The sequence below is a fragment of the Vigna angularis genome, chromosome 5 (assembly GCF_016808095.1).
Source record: "Vigna angularis cultivar LongXiaoDou No.4 chromosome 5, ASM1680809v1, whole genome shotgun sequence".
Taxonomy (NCBI): Eukaryota; Viridiplantae; Streptophyta; class Magnoliopsida; order Fabales; family Fabaceae; genus Vigna; species Vigna angularis.
In genome coordinates this window covers 34,041,177-34,058,141 of record NC_068974.1, presented here as the reverse complement: position 1 = coordinate 34,058,141, position 16,965 = coordinate 34,041,177, and the positions used below count along the sequence as shown (strand labels likewise).

Genomic DNA, 16,965 nt, shown 5'->3' with positions numbered 1-16,965 from the left:
AACATTGTATTTTAAATATAGTTTAAAGTTCTTTTAAAAAATTTAAGAAAAATGATAAATTTTCTTAACTCTAAATAAAAATTTGAAAAAAGTATAGTTTAAAGCTATTTTAAAAAATTTAATATAAATAAAAAAATCATATAATCTGAAAATTTGAAAATAATAATAAAACAAAGTAATCTACTTTTAGGATAAAAATTACCCTTCACTTATTTCTATTGAGCACTTTGGTGTGTAAATAATAAGAACTTAATATATTTGAGGCTATAAAATAAGAATTATTATTTTTTATATTATTTTGAAAGTTCATGTTTAGCCTATGTGAAATTGTTTTTAAGTAAAAGATTGGTTGTGGGTTTAGTTTGAGATTTGTGTTAACAAAATTAAGTAAGTGGTTAGCTGAGTTAGTTAATTAAGTAAATTTAAAAGTTAATATGAATACTGAACGAAGTAAAATAGTTGATGTTACTTATTAGTATATTAGTACATTGGTATAAGATATGACAAGGAAATAGCATCAACCACAAACAGAGTGGCCCATTGAAAGGGACACACTTTATATTGTTTAAATATTCTAATTTTTTTTTGGACAGGCAATACTATCTATGAAAAGAACCATAAAGCAAAGTGGTGCTTGCATAAATCACACCTAAACAAGAATAACATGGTGTGGACAACAGACTCATCATTAATGGCTATTTTCATAGACTTTATCAAATTTAGTAACCAAGTAAGGAATTTTCTATCATAGTAGGAAATGATGGAGAAGAAGAACCAAGTAAATTATATATGGCAAAAAAGCATATATATAATTTTATTTTGTATATATATATTTCGGTTTATGGACTTGAGATAATTTTTTCATACAAATTCAAACTGCAAACTTAGGTTAAAGTCTCAGTCTTGGTTTTCTCTATATACTCTTTGGTGTGTGATTAGTGTGATAGACAGAAAACACTTCAATATTAAAGTTACTATTTGTCTCGGTACTGTGATAATAAGTGAATAGTAAAAATAATCAACTACTTAGCTTTACAAATTTTAGAATGACTTCTTATTAGTGTCAAACTAATTACCATCCAATTCAATAATGATTGGGATTAAATTAATCTGATTATTTTTATTGTTAATTATATATATATATATATATATATATATAATAAATAAAGAAATAAATAAAGGGTCCTAACAGCCCTTGTGTAAGCTTTAAATGAAGAAGTATAATTGAGTGTACCTTCCAAATGATATGAAATGAACATGTGCTGAGTGTGTATGGTGTAGAAGCAACCAAGTATTTAAGAATTCAGAATGAGTTGTTTTTCTTTTCTTTCACTGATGAGGATCAGTTTGTGACACATACTATACATGTTTTTACACAAAACATATCATTTTATACTGTCCAACTTAATACATTTTATATTGCTTTATCACATTCAAAGTTTGATTACGAGCATAAATAATATTAATATTAATATTAATATATTACTTGTTTTTATCACATTCAATAATTTCATATCATTTAATTATTAAAATTTAAAACAATTTAAATATTATATTTTTGTATAATTTTCTAAAATATCTTTAACAAAAACAAATTTTAAAATAAATTGGGATGGGATCACGTTAACTGACCCAAATCATTTTGATCCCACCAACGGTCACACCTATTAAAGTAAAATTCAACAAAACATTTTGGTAGAACAGCTTATTTAAATTATGAATGAAGTTGACTGATAGAATTTTAATAAAATTATTTCATTTACGTTTGACTATGTAGTTTCATTTTTAGGTTAGCTAATTTCAATTTCAAAACAAAACTTCTACTTTACTATTTTATCGCCTAAAAATAATATAGAAAACTAATTTTCAAAATGCTATTTATCTCTTAATAAAGTATCTTTTCATTGAGAAAATATAACTATTTTAAAGAATTTTTTTACACAAATATTACTTTAATTTTACATAAAATATTTTAGATTGTAGAAAATTTGAAATAAATTAAGAAACATTTATAATTATTAAAAATGTATAATTACTTAATATTAACATTTAATTCAATATTATCAAACATTTATACCGTAGTTTTTTCATTTTCAGTTAATTTTACCTTAATCTTATTACAAGTACTCAATTATTTTGATTTAACAACTCTGAAAACTTATTTTTGTATGAAGTAAAAATTCCGTCTTTTAATATCAGTACACAAAATAGCTTGGTACAATTCAAATTAAATATTTCCCTTGCAAAATACTTTTCCAATCTAGTTTAGTTTTCATGCAATTAATTCAGTTAAAATTAATATTTTTTTAAATAACTTTAATTCTCTTTATCTTCCATTGTTGTCTTCACTTTTTAGGCTGTGCAATTTGGTGGTTTGAGACAGAACAGAAGAGCAAAACTGTAACTAAATCCATTCTGAGGATAAAAAAAATAGGGAAAAAATTACAATACTAGTTGAAATGAATATTTGGTGACATGCATACAGTTTTTTTTTCCTCTCTTTTTCGAGAGAGGGTTATGAAAAATTGGAGGGTTCAAGAACTGAGAATTTCCTAATTCAGAGGAAGATTGAATTGACTCGTCAAACAATGTGGCCATCATATAGCTGTTGCTATAACAATAATTTTCACTTTACCTTTGACAAGCTCATGAGCACAAAATTTTCAGGATATGCACAGCACCTCTCTCTACTATCTCCAACACAAAATTATCTCTCAATATAAGAAAAAAAATTAAAAGCACATATCGTGATTTTTATTAATATAGAACTGCCATTCTACTCCCTGGAATCAGAAGCAGCTTCTTTCAAGCATGATCTCATAATCTTCGCTAGCTTTGCACAAGCATCCAAGCACAGCTGCATTCCCTGCATGTGGGAATCCAAAATGTCACTGAGACTAACCAATTTGGAAGAGTTTATCAAGACCTCCAGACATAAATTCACGACTTCGAAATAAACATCTACATAAATATATTACAAAAACATGAAAATAGGCAAACCTCGTTGATCTTCGGGGAAGACCATTCCCCGGTAACGGTGAGTTGGGTGATTTCATAGCGAGAGGGCATGCATGTAATCGTTAAGCTACCATCTTGGCAGTTTTCCTCCTCCAAAATAGGATCAATCACAAGGTTCTTACTAAAACTTGACTACAATAATTAGCAAAAATAATTATTAGACTCTCAGCAGCAAGATAATCACATCATGAAGGAACAACTTATAGCAGTCCTAATTGGTTAAATGTCATTAACCTTCATAATGATGATCTCATTTTATCATAATGAGTTTTGTGAAGATGAACATGGTTCCAGAAAGATTGTACACTCGCTAGCATACAATTATATGCCATAGATTTGGTATCCACAGAAAGGTAGTTGGAATGCACAAAAAAAAAAATATTTAAAAACATATTTTAGGCTACAGAAGACAAAACTCTTACATGAAAACGTAAATTAATAAAGCACAAAATGTCAGGCAGGTACAATGTCTGACATTGTAAGAGAATATGAAATTATACGATTTTATAATAACAAATTCAAGATAAGGTTTTAAATGGGAGAAAAAGATTATCCGCACTACAAAACAAGTACATATTAGTGACAATATGGCTGAGTGCAAATGTGAACAAGATTCATACCACAGAAACCGAGGCAACAAGATCATACATCATTATTCCAGCATCAGCCAGGGCAAGGCTAGCACAGGATATGACAACTGGGAGATCACCTGCAACATGTTCAATAATATTATTACCTGCTAGAAACTAAATGATTCTGAGAAAATATTAGAATTATATTGCATCTCTGACTGTTCCAAACTTTAAATAGGATCATTTATCATTACTTCCTACAATTCTAAAATCCAAAGGCATAATACTATATCTGAAACAAATTCATACAAAATCAGATTACTACAAATGACTATTTCATAAAAGCTGCTAAATTACGACAAAAGCATACGTTCCTTGTGTTTGTCAGTGTTGTCACTATGGCCATAACATAAATGAGGCAACATTATTGCCTTGCAAATAACAGCTGATCCACTACTGCATCGCTGCCACCCGCAAGAAAGGTCTAGATCTGATAAGAGTTGCTGGGTATTTACTCCACAAATACCAAAAACCGAAGTCTTACACATGACAAAGTCTTTTAGGACACCAGACTTTTTCGCTACACTTGAAATCTGCAAGTATTAAACTCCTCCAGGGCATGGCTTTTATCCCACTCAAAACCTATAAAATATTGTGGCTTACATAAATGACATTTGTGTTCTACTTACAAGTCACAACTTCAGTTAACGTAAGGGCCAAGGAATGACTGATAAAGTAAGGAGGGGGAAGTAGTCACTCCTCTATTCACTCCCTCCTACAATCTCCAGAGACTTCATGTAACTGTTGTATTCCTCTCTTTTTTTCATTCTCAATCTTTGCCTGTTTCTTTTTCACTTGGATTGTTTTTCCTTTGTTTTCTTTCCTCTTTCATTATTTTCACGCTTTTGCTCTTTCCAATTTTTTCATGTTTTTCTTCCTCTAGTTTATTGTCCATCTTACTCATTCTATCTTATGTATGGTATAGTATGGCCAATTTTTGGCCTTCTGCAATCTGCTATTGACAACATTGTTCTTTGTGCATTTGGAAACCTTTATCAATGAATACTTCAATTGTTAATATTTGCTACGTGGAATCTCATCATAAGCAACAAAAGCCTCAGACAACAGAAGCTCCAGCTGACATCTCTTGCCACAAAAACTATAGAAATAGCTGAACTTAAAGAAACTACATTTTTCATTCTCTGACAAGCTTTTCCACCCCCAATAGTGTTAAATAATTCCCAGTCAAGCACCTGGTGGTGTGGTCTTGATCACAAATTCTGTCCATGAGATCCAAAGCCATGCATTGCAGGTAAGTTCATTCATATACATTGTCAATTGAACCACACCTAGTGGTTAACTAAAACAAATGTGTTAAAGCCAAATACCCCTTCACAGTTATAAGAATAAAACTAGGTTGACACAAAGCAACCATTAAATAACAGCAAGGTATATGAGAATACAAATACACATTAGCTTTCTTCAATAATCTTTTTCAGTATATTTATGTCCAGCACAATTTTTGTCTGTAAATTTACGACAATAAAAAAATACCATTACAAATTAGATTGAAAATAAATATGAAATAGTATAATACTTACTGCCGCTAGATTCTAGCACCAATGCAAAAACATCCACAGTTGTCTTGGGGAAACTTTCCAGTATTATTGCACCTTCCAGAGCTTTATTAAGCATCGCACTGTACTCTTTGTGGTCTGAACCCTAGCTTCGTGAGATTTAACATATTAGAAGTCACTTCAAATAGCCATGAAGATGGAGAAAACAGAAAAAGTTACACAGCCTTTATATACCTGCCCTCGTACTGGAGTTGCAAACGTTGTAAAGCTCACATTGCAATTCAAGCGCCCTATATCACTGTACATCATTGCCTTCTTGCTCTCTCTTGGCCCAAATCTATATTAAAAATTATAAATAAAATACCCACATTAGGGAGAGCATAACAAACAACAAAGTCAGAAAAAAAAACCTCGACAAGCTAACTGACATTTTTAAGACAAAGAGCCACTCACACAGATACAATGACCTTGGTATTTCCAAACTCAGCATATGCAGATCCAGATGCTGCATTCACAGCACCAGTCCTGAAAACTGCAAGTCGCAAAATATCAATGTTCATATTAAAATACCAGGTCAACTAATCAACATATCAATAAATATAAGTTGATTATTTCTTACTGTTGATTTCAATGATCAGAAGTTAATTAGTCTTCTGTTAGATGATTAGTTATCAGTTTTAATGACAGTTAGAGTTGCTCTACTTCATTTGCATCGATGTACCTCATTGTGTAAATAAACTCTATTGATGAATCAAAATGTATTCATTTACAATACTAAGTTCTTTTAGCGCAGTATCATATTCTACATCCATCGTTGTCCCGTTTGCCATATTATCCATGCACCAAGACCAATAAGTGTACGATGTGAAGGTGCGTATTTGGAAAAAACTAAACCCCGCATTGATTAGAAATAGTATTTGATAAGAGCTTATTAAGCAATACACATCCCTCACCTTAGCCAGCTTAGAGGGTTGAGTTAGGCAATCTATCCAGTCCTAACAGCACAATCTACAACATGAAGAATCTAAATCTCAATCCCCATCCCTTTTCCAAGAGCCGCACACATAGCATGAGAAATAGGAGCTCCTCTTTCACAATAATTCCATGCCATATATTATCAATATCAGGTTGGACAGAAGCAGGTACTACTATCCTAATGACTGGACTGGATCAAGGTGTTTGGAAACGAACCACCACTATCAATACCCTGGATCAATTACCACGATCCCAGGCCCGGGGAGTAGGCAGCACACCTGGAGCAGGAGGAGATGACACTTTCCAGTTTGGATCCATACTATTTTTAGAGCAAAGACCCTAAAACTTGTGGTGCATGCCCTCTTTTGACATCAGATAAGAGGTTGAAGATCTTGAGGACCAAAAGGTCCCATCGGGACATGAAGTTCAAGGTGGCAATTGTCCAGAAAAATTAGCTGGTACCACAGGACAACTACAACCAAATACATCTGTTCTTAGTAGAAATGAGTGCTGATTAACAAATTCATCAAGTATAGAAACTTTATTTCCAGCACAAAACCCAAGGTAATCTTTGCCATGTGCAAGTGACTGCATGAATACATAATCTTACTCTAGATTCAACAAATGAAACATGCATGCAGGAACACTCTTGGTTCTCTACATTTCAAATCATGTCATTGTGGAGCATTGATTGTCAATTTGAAAAGAATTAGGTAAACCTATTAAAAAAATTTACTATGTTCACGGTTCTCCAAAAAGCGCCCATTTTAATCCCTAAACCGCATTTATTCAAACAGTTCGGCGTCAGAAATCGCTATAAACACTCCGTATATGAAAACCTTATTAGTTGGCAGAAGAAAACAAAAAGTAACGTCCATTGATAACAAAATACATAATAATAGATAATGGAGAAGCATACTGAGATCGTCATTGCATGGGGACAAAAGAGACAGCAAAGTTGTATTTGAAAGCAAATAGAACTTACATGCAGGTCTGCACTGGTGGAAACCTCGGCCATCGGGCCGAACCCAATCTTCCTTGAAAAACGGTGGTTTCTTTTTATCGGCTGTCAGAGATGGCGAGTATGTCGCCGGAGCAGCTCCACCTTTGCCGGCCATTTTCAACCACGGCAAACACTGTACCTTTCTTCACCTCTTGTTACTTTCATTTTTTGATGGTATTTATATAGGGTACATGGAAGACTTCGTTCAAAAATCACATTAAGGAACTGTTGTTTCTTGGACTGGGCCTCTCACTTTCAAGCCCATCAATTTGAAGAAAGGTCTTTGCTTTCTCACCCCATAATTACTTCTTGTTCCTTACATTATAGTAAAACTATAAAAATGATTTTTTAAATTATATTCTTTACATAAGTGAAAATACATATGTATATTTACAAAATCATTATTATAATCTATATTATAAAAATAAAGATAATTCTATTTTTTGTGTACATATTTTATTTTCAATAATAATAATAATAATTTTATTACTTTTTATTATTATAAAAAAATAACACACATGTGCATGTGTTTTTCTTAACTATACAATAAAATATTTTCAATTTTTATAAACAATTTAATTAGATAACAGAACCTACAATATAAAAATAAAAAGGATAAAAGATATACATGCAAAAAAAAAACAGTTATAAAATCCAATCTTCATTATTAATTGTTATTGATTAAAAAAAATTCTCAATTAATTTCAAAATAAAAATAATTTATTACTACGGAGTAATAATTTTGGAAAGAAGGTGTTATATAAACAATCTCAACAATTTAAATTTATTTTTGTTATTACATAATCGAAAGTTGTGAGAATGTTGAAAGAAAAAAAAAAACAATTGTTCTATACCACAAAACATATTTGGCTAGAAACAAATGAAATGTCAACATCGACCTTCCCATCAGTGCTATAGCTCATATTTCATGGAACTCTAATTTTATAAATGTAAAATTAAAGCAAAATTCAAGAAGAACATAAGAAATAATATAGAGGAATATAATGCAAAAATTTATACCATTATATGGGAGGTCTCTTTTGGTGTATATATTTTCTTTTTCATTTTATTTTTTAAATAACAAATTTTTAAATTAAAATAATCACATTAACAATTTTATCCTTTACATATTTTTTAAAATTTAAATATTTTTTATTTGATTATTTTTAACCACTATTTAAATTTAAAATTACTATCTATAATAAAATAATTATTACAAAATAAATAAATATTTCCATAAAACTTAATTATTTTTATTTTTATAATTATAATAAAAAAGTTTATTATTTTTATTATAAGAAAAATAATACACATCTATATAATTATACAGAGATGATGATCTCTTTTTGGTATACATATCTTTTTTTCTATCTTTTAAACAGTTTTTAAAATTAAAATAATTACATTAACAATTTTATATTTTACATGATTTTATTAAAATTTAAATATTTTTTTCTAAATTTGATCATATTTTGAACTTAACCACTTTTAAAAACTAAAATAATTACTTATAACAAAAATATTTCTTACAAAATAAATAAAAAATTATAATAAAATTATAAAAATTGTTTATTTTTTATTTTTATAATAATAAAAAAATTATTATAAAAAAATAACTACATGTGTTTTAACTAGAATAAGATAAATAAAAATTATTATTGTTTATTTGAAGAAAATTTTTACAAAAGAATTTATTAAAAATTCCTTACTCCGTATTATTAGAAAAATAAATATTAAATTTTGAATGATGTGCGAGGAAGTTTTACAAAGATAAAACATAATTAATTTACTTTTATATAAACAGATATAAACAAGTATAACATTGATATACTTTTTCTCTTTACCATTGTGATCTCATAATCTATCACTTATTATTTACAAAGTTTGAATAAATGACTCTCTAATTTCTCAGAACATATGAGTATTGAGAGACTTATGATTTTTGTACATTCGATATTCTAATTTCTTCATACCTAGAAATATAAGTATTGACATTATGATTTGTACATTGAATATTCTAATTTTTTCAGACCTATAAATATGAGTATTGACACCTATGATTTGTACATTAATTAGATACAGATTGTGAACCATAAGAAAGTTTGGTAGACAATTATGCAGTTGGGTAAGAAGCTAGCATTGCTATGCCACACAAGCCTTCTTTAGAAGGAACATCCCTTTGCATTCGAATGTATCCTTTTTCTCCCCACTTCACTCCCCATGAATTCTTCACCAACCAATACTTAGTTCCATCATCACTCACTCCATATCCCACAGCAGTCACACCATGATCCAAGTTAGTGTCACATGATCCATTGAACACACCACTTGAATAAAACTGAAACTCATATCCACTGGCATCAATAGCTACTGAAACTGGTTGATTAGCAACAGCTTTCAGCAATGCACTCTCACTGTTGGCAGGCACATCCTCGTACCCCTTTATGGTAGCTGGGTGGCTGCTTTCTGCTTTTGCATTACAGATTCCATCAATTCCCTCATAAGGGTATGCAGCTTCTGTGGTAAGTCCTTTGTTTTGCAGGATGAATTTGAAGGCATCGTCCATTAAACCTCCTTCACATCCTTCGTCCTCACCCTTTGTGTCACAGTCAATAAGTTCTTGTTCTGATAAAGAGATCAGTTTGCCCGTGGTCAGCTTGGTGATTCCTTCTGTTGCTGCAACAGCAGAAAATGCCCAACAAGATCCTAAACACAAAAATACAAGGAAAAGTTACACACACAAAATGTTTTGCTTAGATAAATATATGAACATGTTTTCATTTAAGTTGTCGAAGAGTGTTAAGAAATGGTTTTTAAATCTAATTAAACCTTACAAAATGTGTTTATACTTTGATGTTTGCACTTATTAATTATATAATGTAAATTTGTTTTAACTTGTAAAATAAGATTTATATTTATATACTATGTTATGAATTGATTTTATCTTTAATTCACGTAAAATTTCCAACAAAAAATTAAAACAAGTATAAGATACTTATAATTAAAATTCAAATAGTCATCGATCCAAGAAGACATATATGTACATACCACATTGTCCTTGGTTCTTAATGGGTGTAACAGCTCCTTTCTGTCTCCAATCCAATGAAGTTGGCACTGCTGTCACATGTTCATACTTAAAAGAGGGTGTTCTTGTTATCTTAGAACACATATGACCCTTGAATCTATTTCTGGCTTTGAATTCCTCATTTGTGAGATCAGCAAATTGGTTTATGCCAAGCTTGTAAGGCTTGTTTCCAGCATTGTTAAATGACTCAATGCGTTGCACGTTTTCCTTGAATACTTGGTATTTCTGCTCTTTCTCGTAAGAGTCCAAGTAAAGTTTTCCATGTGTAATCATCCACTGTTCGTGCATTTCACGCATTGAGGCATCTTGGAGAGTGCGAGCATTGGCCTCCAAAACACAAAATGCAAAAGCAAAAAACAGCAAAACCAAAGTGCTATGGAACAGTGTTTTGAAGGCCATGGCAGTGAATGATTATGAAAAACTTCACTGCTTTTGTGAGAAACTTAAGTTGTGAGATATGCATATTTATACAGACATATTTTTGGAAACTGATATGTGTTCTTAACAAGACATGCACTTAGATGTGCCTCAGAAAATTTTCTGACTACGACCCATAAACATGAATCATTGATATTAAAGTTTCAACTTCATACGTAATTATATATCAGAATCAATAATTGTTCAAGAAAGGAAAATATTTTGGAAGTGTATATTGGTACAAATTGCTGAGACGTATTTGGGTGGAATTCTAATAGAAGTCATGTCAAGAGCTATTTAAACAAATCCATTGTATATTATATATGATATATAAAGGATCAGATTCGAGTTGAAATATCATTTACTAATTTTATTATTTTAGTCATGTAAATACACTTCTATCTATTGTTCTCTTTTTAACAAATCTTAACCTTATCATCGTGATCACAAATTAATAACATTAAATTAAAACTTTATACTGTACCATTTTGAGTAACTTTTAAAAGTGTCATCCTTACTTCACTAAAACTTTGATACTATTATTATATTAAAAGTTAATAACAAAGGGTACAGTAATATTATGTTGATATTGTTGTCTATAAATAATCTACCCAATTTAAAGAATGTGGTCAAAGAAAAAAAAATATCACAGCAAGATCAATTTTAGTTTATACCATAGAAAAGTAGAGAGTTTTTACCACTCTCTAAATTATTTCATTATAGAATTATAATAATAGTGTAAGTTTTAAAAGAAATTTGAGTTTAAACAATTCATGCCAACACACGATTTCAAAACAAAGAATTTGTGTCATTAAAACGATTTTATTGTAAATAAATTAAGGTTTCATCATTCCCGAGATCTCTATTTAAGGTGAAAATCTCAAATTGGTCTTTCTTTTTTCGCATCTTAATTCTTATTTTCTGAAAATTGTAACAATTACATTCCTGCCGTTAGATTAAGTCCAATGGCGTTAATGTAAGGTTAACATGACATGATGATCCTCGTTTTTAAATGACGTGGAGTTTCTTATTTAATGTATGTGATTCTGATGAGGTTTTTTTTTTAATAAAAGAAATTGGTAAAAATGAATTAAACATTAAACTGAATACTTTGTTCGAATTAAGGATTGCGAAAAAGGAAGTTTGATTTTAGGGTTCATACAAATTGAGAATTAATTTCAGAAATTGTTCTCAATGATGCTTCTATCTTCGGCTCAACTTCTGATGCTGGTTCAGACAAGATAATCTTTTTCTTTTCTTTTTTAGATGAAGATAATGCACGAGTTATATCTGAAATCATAATAAGGAATTAACACATACGGCAAAATTGTAACAGCTAGAATTGCCTCTGAAATTATTTTCTTAAAGAAGATATAAAAGAAAGACACTTTTTGGTTGATTTTACATGGAATCGTTGATATTAGTTCATAGAAAGTGAACGTATGACTAAAACAAAAGGTCCATAACCTGAATAAAGGGTAAAGTATATGCCACAAGAATTTCTTCTGTGAGAGGTAAGAGAAATTTTTTTCTCTGCAATAACAAAAGTCCCATGAAAAAGATGAATCGCGCTTAAGTCGCGAGACCAATTCACGAAGCCAGTGTCAACCTGTAGAAAACAATATCGCAGACTAGTAGAAACTCTAGAATTCCAAATCGTGCCACCATCACGATTTAACCTGCTAAACTCTCGTGCATCCAAAACCTTAAAACCAAATCTCATTTTTTTATGATTGATTCTCAAATTTCTGTTGTGATTGAACCCTAAAACCAAATTTTAATTTCTCTTATTGATTCCCAAATTTCTGTGATTGAACCCTAAAACCAAATTTTAATTTCTCTGATTGATTTCCAAATTTCTCTGATTGAACTCTAAAACCAAATCTCCAATTTCTCTTGATTTTCAAGTCTGTGTAATGAATTTTTTCTAATTTTTTAATTTTAAAAAAATATAATTTCACATCAAACTTTCCTATTAGTAAATAACACAAGTCATGCCATCTAAAATCGAAGATCAACATATCACGTCAACCTTATGTTAATGTTACTCGACCCAATTTTTTAAAGATTTAATTATTGCAATTGAGATTTTCATCCAACAATAATATCGCGAATAATTAAACTATAAATTAAAGTCATACCAAGTGTCATAACAATTTTTGTAAAAATATTTAAGTAATATTTTCATATATTGAGACAATTTAGTTTTATGACTTCAATTATGTAATAATATGAACTGAAGTTTGTAATATTGTGATAACTTTAATTTTATAATAATTTTAGTTTATTTTATTATAAAAGTATGAAGTTGTCAACTGCATGTTATTTTATTATTATCGTCATATGCCTTCAATTTATTTCATTACAAAACTAAAATTCATAATACCATTTCATTACAAATATGACACGATTTCAATTAAATCCGTAGTGAAATTGTTTCAATTTTTGTTTTTAAGTCTTGACATGACTTTTGTAAACTTGAAATTCTTTTAAAACTTTTGTAATTTTATTACACGTAAAAGAAAGGTCGAAAAAGTAGAAGTTTATGTCATATTCTTTTCAAATATATATATATACTTTTTACATTTTGTTTTGATTTTTTGAGTTGCAATTTTTTTTTTATTTGCTAATTTCGTAGGATGTAGTATATATGTAAGTAACAATGTGAACACATATATCATCTGCATTGAATACTATAAGAGAAAGTTTGACATTTATAGAGATGTTGCTTACTTTAAACAAGATTCCTCGGGTTTATAAATTGTGGTCTCTACCATCAAACCAACATAGACTTTTAGAGTAATAATTTATCGACACAAAAAGGTGCATTAATACCTATATATATTTAAAGAGAAACAAAAATAATATGTTTATAGGTTGTGTAATGTGATAAAAGAAAAAATAAATATGTTATAGGTGCAGATAAAATAAAAGAATCCATAAATAATTTTCCCAAACTTTATTTTGTAAAACCATACTAATTTAACATCAATAATTTTTTGTAATATTATTATCATTTTTCCAATATAGAGTTTAGATTATATATATATATATATATATATATATATATATATATATATATATATATATATATATATATATATATATATATATATATATATATATATATATATAAGACTCGTATAAAGTGGTCTTATCCAAATTATCAGCATGAGTACAAAAGAAGTGAGCAATTTCAAATTTATATGCTTCTTAATCCACATATTTGCTTGCTAATTTACAAAAAATTTAGTGATTGGATTAAAGTTTTCAATCCATCATTTGGTCCATTCTCTTTAACTCATCAAACTAGTACACTGAAGATAAGATTGGCTTGTTTTCTTAAATTAAAAATTAAAATACAAACATTTATATATTATATTGTCAAAACGGGTAACTCAGCTCGATCCACGGGTTGATCATTTAATGAGCTAACCCAACCCGACTCAGTTATTAACAAGTTGAACAAATTTGATCTCGTCTTAACTTACGAGTTAAATGTGTTGGTTTACTGGCTCATTTACTTATAAGTTATTTTTAAAATAAAAAAGTTACAATTTGTTTTAATCCAAATCTAAATAAACGCCACACTAAAAAATGATATTAAACTACAAAGACAAATACCATACAATCCAAGCGTAATCCAAAAACATGTACAAAAAGCAAACAAATAAATTTTTAATATTGATAATTTTTGTATCACTTGTCTATTTATAATATTAGAGTCTTGAATAAATAAATCTATAATATTTGTTTCTCTTGAAACATTTTCTTCTTTGTCACCATCTACAATATAATAAAAAAAATACTAATTAATAATATTGAAACACAAAATAATAAATAATTAAATTAAATTAGGTGGGTTGGTGAGCCAACCTTGCTAACCACAGGTTCAACACTGGGTTGAAAACTAGCCCGCATAAAAAAATTACATTTTTTTTAAACTCAACCCGGCTCAAACCCGTAGTGAGTTGGGCTGACTCGCGAGTTACAACCCATTTTGACAACACTAATATTATTTAAAGACGTAAATATGTAATGTTATTATAATTTAAATTATTAATACCTATAAAATAAATTTTAATTATTATTTATAAAAGAATAATTTAACATATAAATAAGATAATTATTTTAATTTATTAATTAAAGACATTAATTAATCTCTAAATCCTAAATATTAATTAATCAATTAAAAATGTTAAAACATATTTATATAATTAAATATACTTAGAAAGTATTTGTATAACTAAATATATTTTTAATATTGATCATACAAAATTATTGGATTGAAAATATAAGAAGAAAGGAATCTAATTGTATATGTTTGATACGATTGTGTGATGGATTGAAAATAAAGATCCGTCTAAGATACTAATATTAGCAAGAGTCAGAGTTTCTTGAAAATATGGTTACTTCTACGTTTATAACTTCTAACTAACACTCAACAATCAACAAATATTGTTTTCATCATAAATCATTCACATGCACACTCATTATCACATTATTCAACACGCTTTCTGCATAATACACTATTTATTCATTCATCTCACAAAAACTATACAAATCATACCATTTGAGTAGCAGCTACTATCTTCTATTTCACATTTTAAATAAACACAAAAAAAAAAGCAAAGATTCAAAATTCAATCTTTATTTTACCTCTTAATCAACTGTCAGTGGTGCATTGAAGGAAATGCTCATCAGTAGGAAAGGCAAAACAATTTTGTGTTACTTACGGTGCCCCTTAATTTTAAGGGGTTTAGATGCCCTGGTGTAACCCATAAAAATGTGCCAGACATAAAGTTAAGATTCAAATCACGGATTGAAATTCAAATGAGGGATGGCATGGTACACAAGGGCAAATTGGGGAAATGATTTTGTGTGTGTTTTCGGAGATAATATATTAAAGTGTTGGATGTGTTTATTTGATAGGACGTTGATGACATTATTTTTATAACTACCGTGATATCTTTTCAAATGAAACAATACTTTTGTTACGATTTTGACTAAAGATCTTAACAAATTTAGATATTTTTTTAGTATTAAGATATCATAATTTAAAGATGATATTGTTATATGAAAGAAAGTATGTATTGGATATTTTGAAGAGAATTTGATTGATGAATTTAAAATCAGTTGACACACCCATGAATTCTAATACTAAACTCCTACTAAATTAGGGAAACTTATTTCAAATCCTAAGCAATATAGAAGACTGATTGAGAAATTAAATTACCTTACATCTACTCGTATTAACATTTCCTTTACAGTCAATGTAATGAATCAATTTCTCAATTCTCCATGTAAAGATTATTTGAATGTAGTCATATGTATATTAAAGTACATTAAAGGATATCTTGAAAAAAGTTTGTGATATGGTTCCAATAACTATACAAAAATTGTTTGTTATTAAGATACTGATTGAGAATGATCTCCTTTTGATAAAAGATCTACTTTCAAATATTGTATTTCCATTAGTGGTAACTTGATCTCTTAGAAGAGTAAGAAAAAATGTCTTTGTTGGATGTAAAACCAACAACAAGTGCACCAGTTGTAGCTAAGTGATAAATATCGTAATCTCCCAAGAGACTTATGCAATACTTGACAATTCTCACAATTCACAGCTCAATTAGATATAAGAATAACAAAACCACAAAAAAATCTTTTTTTTATTTTTATCAAAGAATTGGTGTGGAATGAAATGTAACATAATAATTTACAATTCCGAAAGGAAATTTATGACTACCAAAATGACCCATCTATATTATCCAATCTGGAAAGGTGTAGTACATGTTATGTGATCTTTAAGTTGCTTTTTACCCTTTTTGAACTGTTCAAGAATGTAATTGTTTCTCAAAATGTGATGTATTATTATTGTGTGTGTTTGGTACGTACGTGAAAAGACTTTCTTGAATGGGTTTGAGTTGCATTTGAGATTGGATTTTCATATTCATATGGAATTCAAATACAACAAAAGATTCTAGAAAGGAAGATATATGTGCTATTAAGTTATAAAACAGGTATCAAACTCAAACACTGCGAATAACATTTACAACTCAAATGTAACTAAAATGAGAAAATGTAATTGTCCTTTCAAAATTGGTGAAAAACTAGTTTCTAAAAATGAAAAATAAATTAACCATGAAACATAGGTTTAACTCCCAAGATGCTACATATAATGTCTAAATGTAATATTATACTAATTATATTTTTGTGTCAAATTGCAAGCAACATGATATCATGAGCATTTTCTAAATTTTTGTCAGACACAATTGGATCTTCCTGGCTCTCTCATACGTACTAAAATAGTAGGTCTTT

The 16,965-nt window shown here is 29.0% G+C and overlaps 2 protein-coding genes across 2 annotated transcripts; both read right to left on the bottom strand.

Moving 5' to 3' along the window:
• Window positions 1-2,431: 2,431 nt before the first annotated feature.
• LOC108340667 (exosome complex component RRP41-like) lies at window positions 2,432-7,319 on the bottom strand. The gene is made up of 7 exons (XM_017578184.2): window positions 7,128-7,319; window positions 5,621-5,699; window positions 5,402-5,504; window positions 5,192-5,312; window positions 3,639-3,727; window positions 3,001-3,150; window positions 2,432-2,866 (listed from the first exon to the last, which is right to left on the bottom strand). The coding sequence occupies exons 1-7, from the start codon at window positions 7,258-7,260 to the stop codon at window positions 2,777-2,779; spliced, it is 765 nt and encodes a 254-aa protein (XP_017433673.1). The 5' UTR covers window positions 7,261-7,319; the 3' UTR covers window positions 2,432-2,776.
• A 1,633-nt stretch (window positions 7,320-8,952) lies between these two features.
• Window positions 8,953-10,629, bottom strand: LOC108340666 (senescence-specific cysteine protease SAG39). The gene is made up of 2 exons (XM_017578183.2): window positions 10,194-10,629; window positions 8,953-9,851 (listed from the first exon to the last, which is right to left on the bottom strand). Exons 1-2 carry the CDS (start codon window positions 10,627-10,629, stop codon window positions 9,259-9,261), a joined length of 1,029 nt encoding a protein of 342 aa, XP_017433672.1. The 3' UTR covers window positions 8,953-9,258.
• Window positions 10,630-16,965: the final 6,336 nt, after the last annotated feature.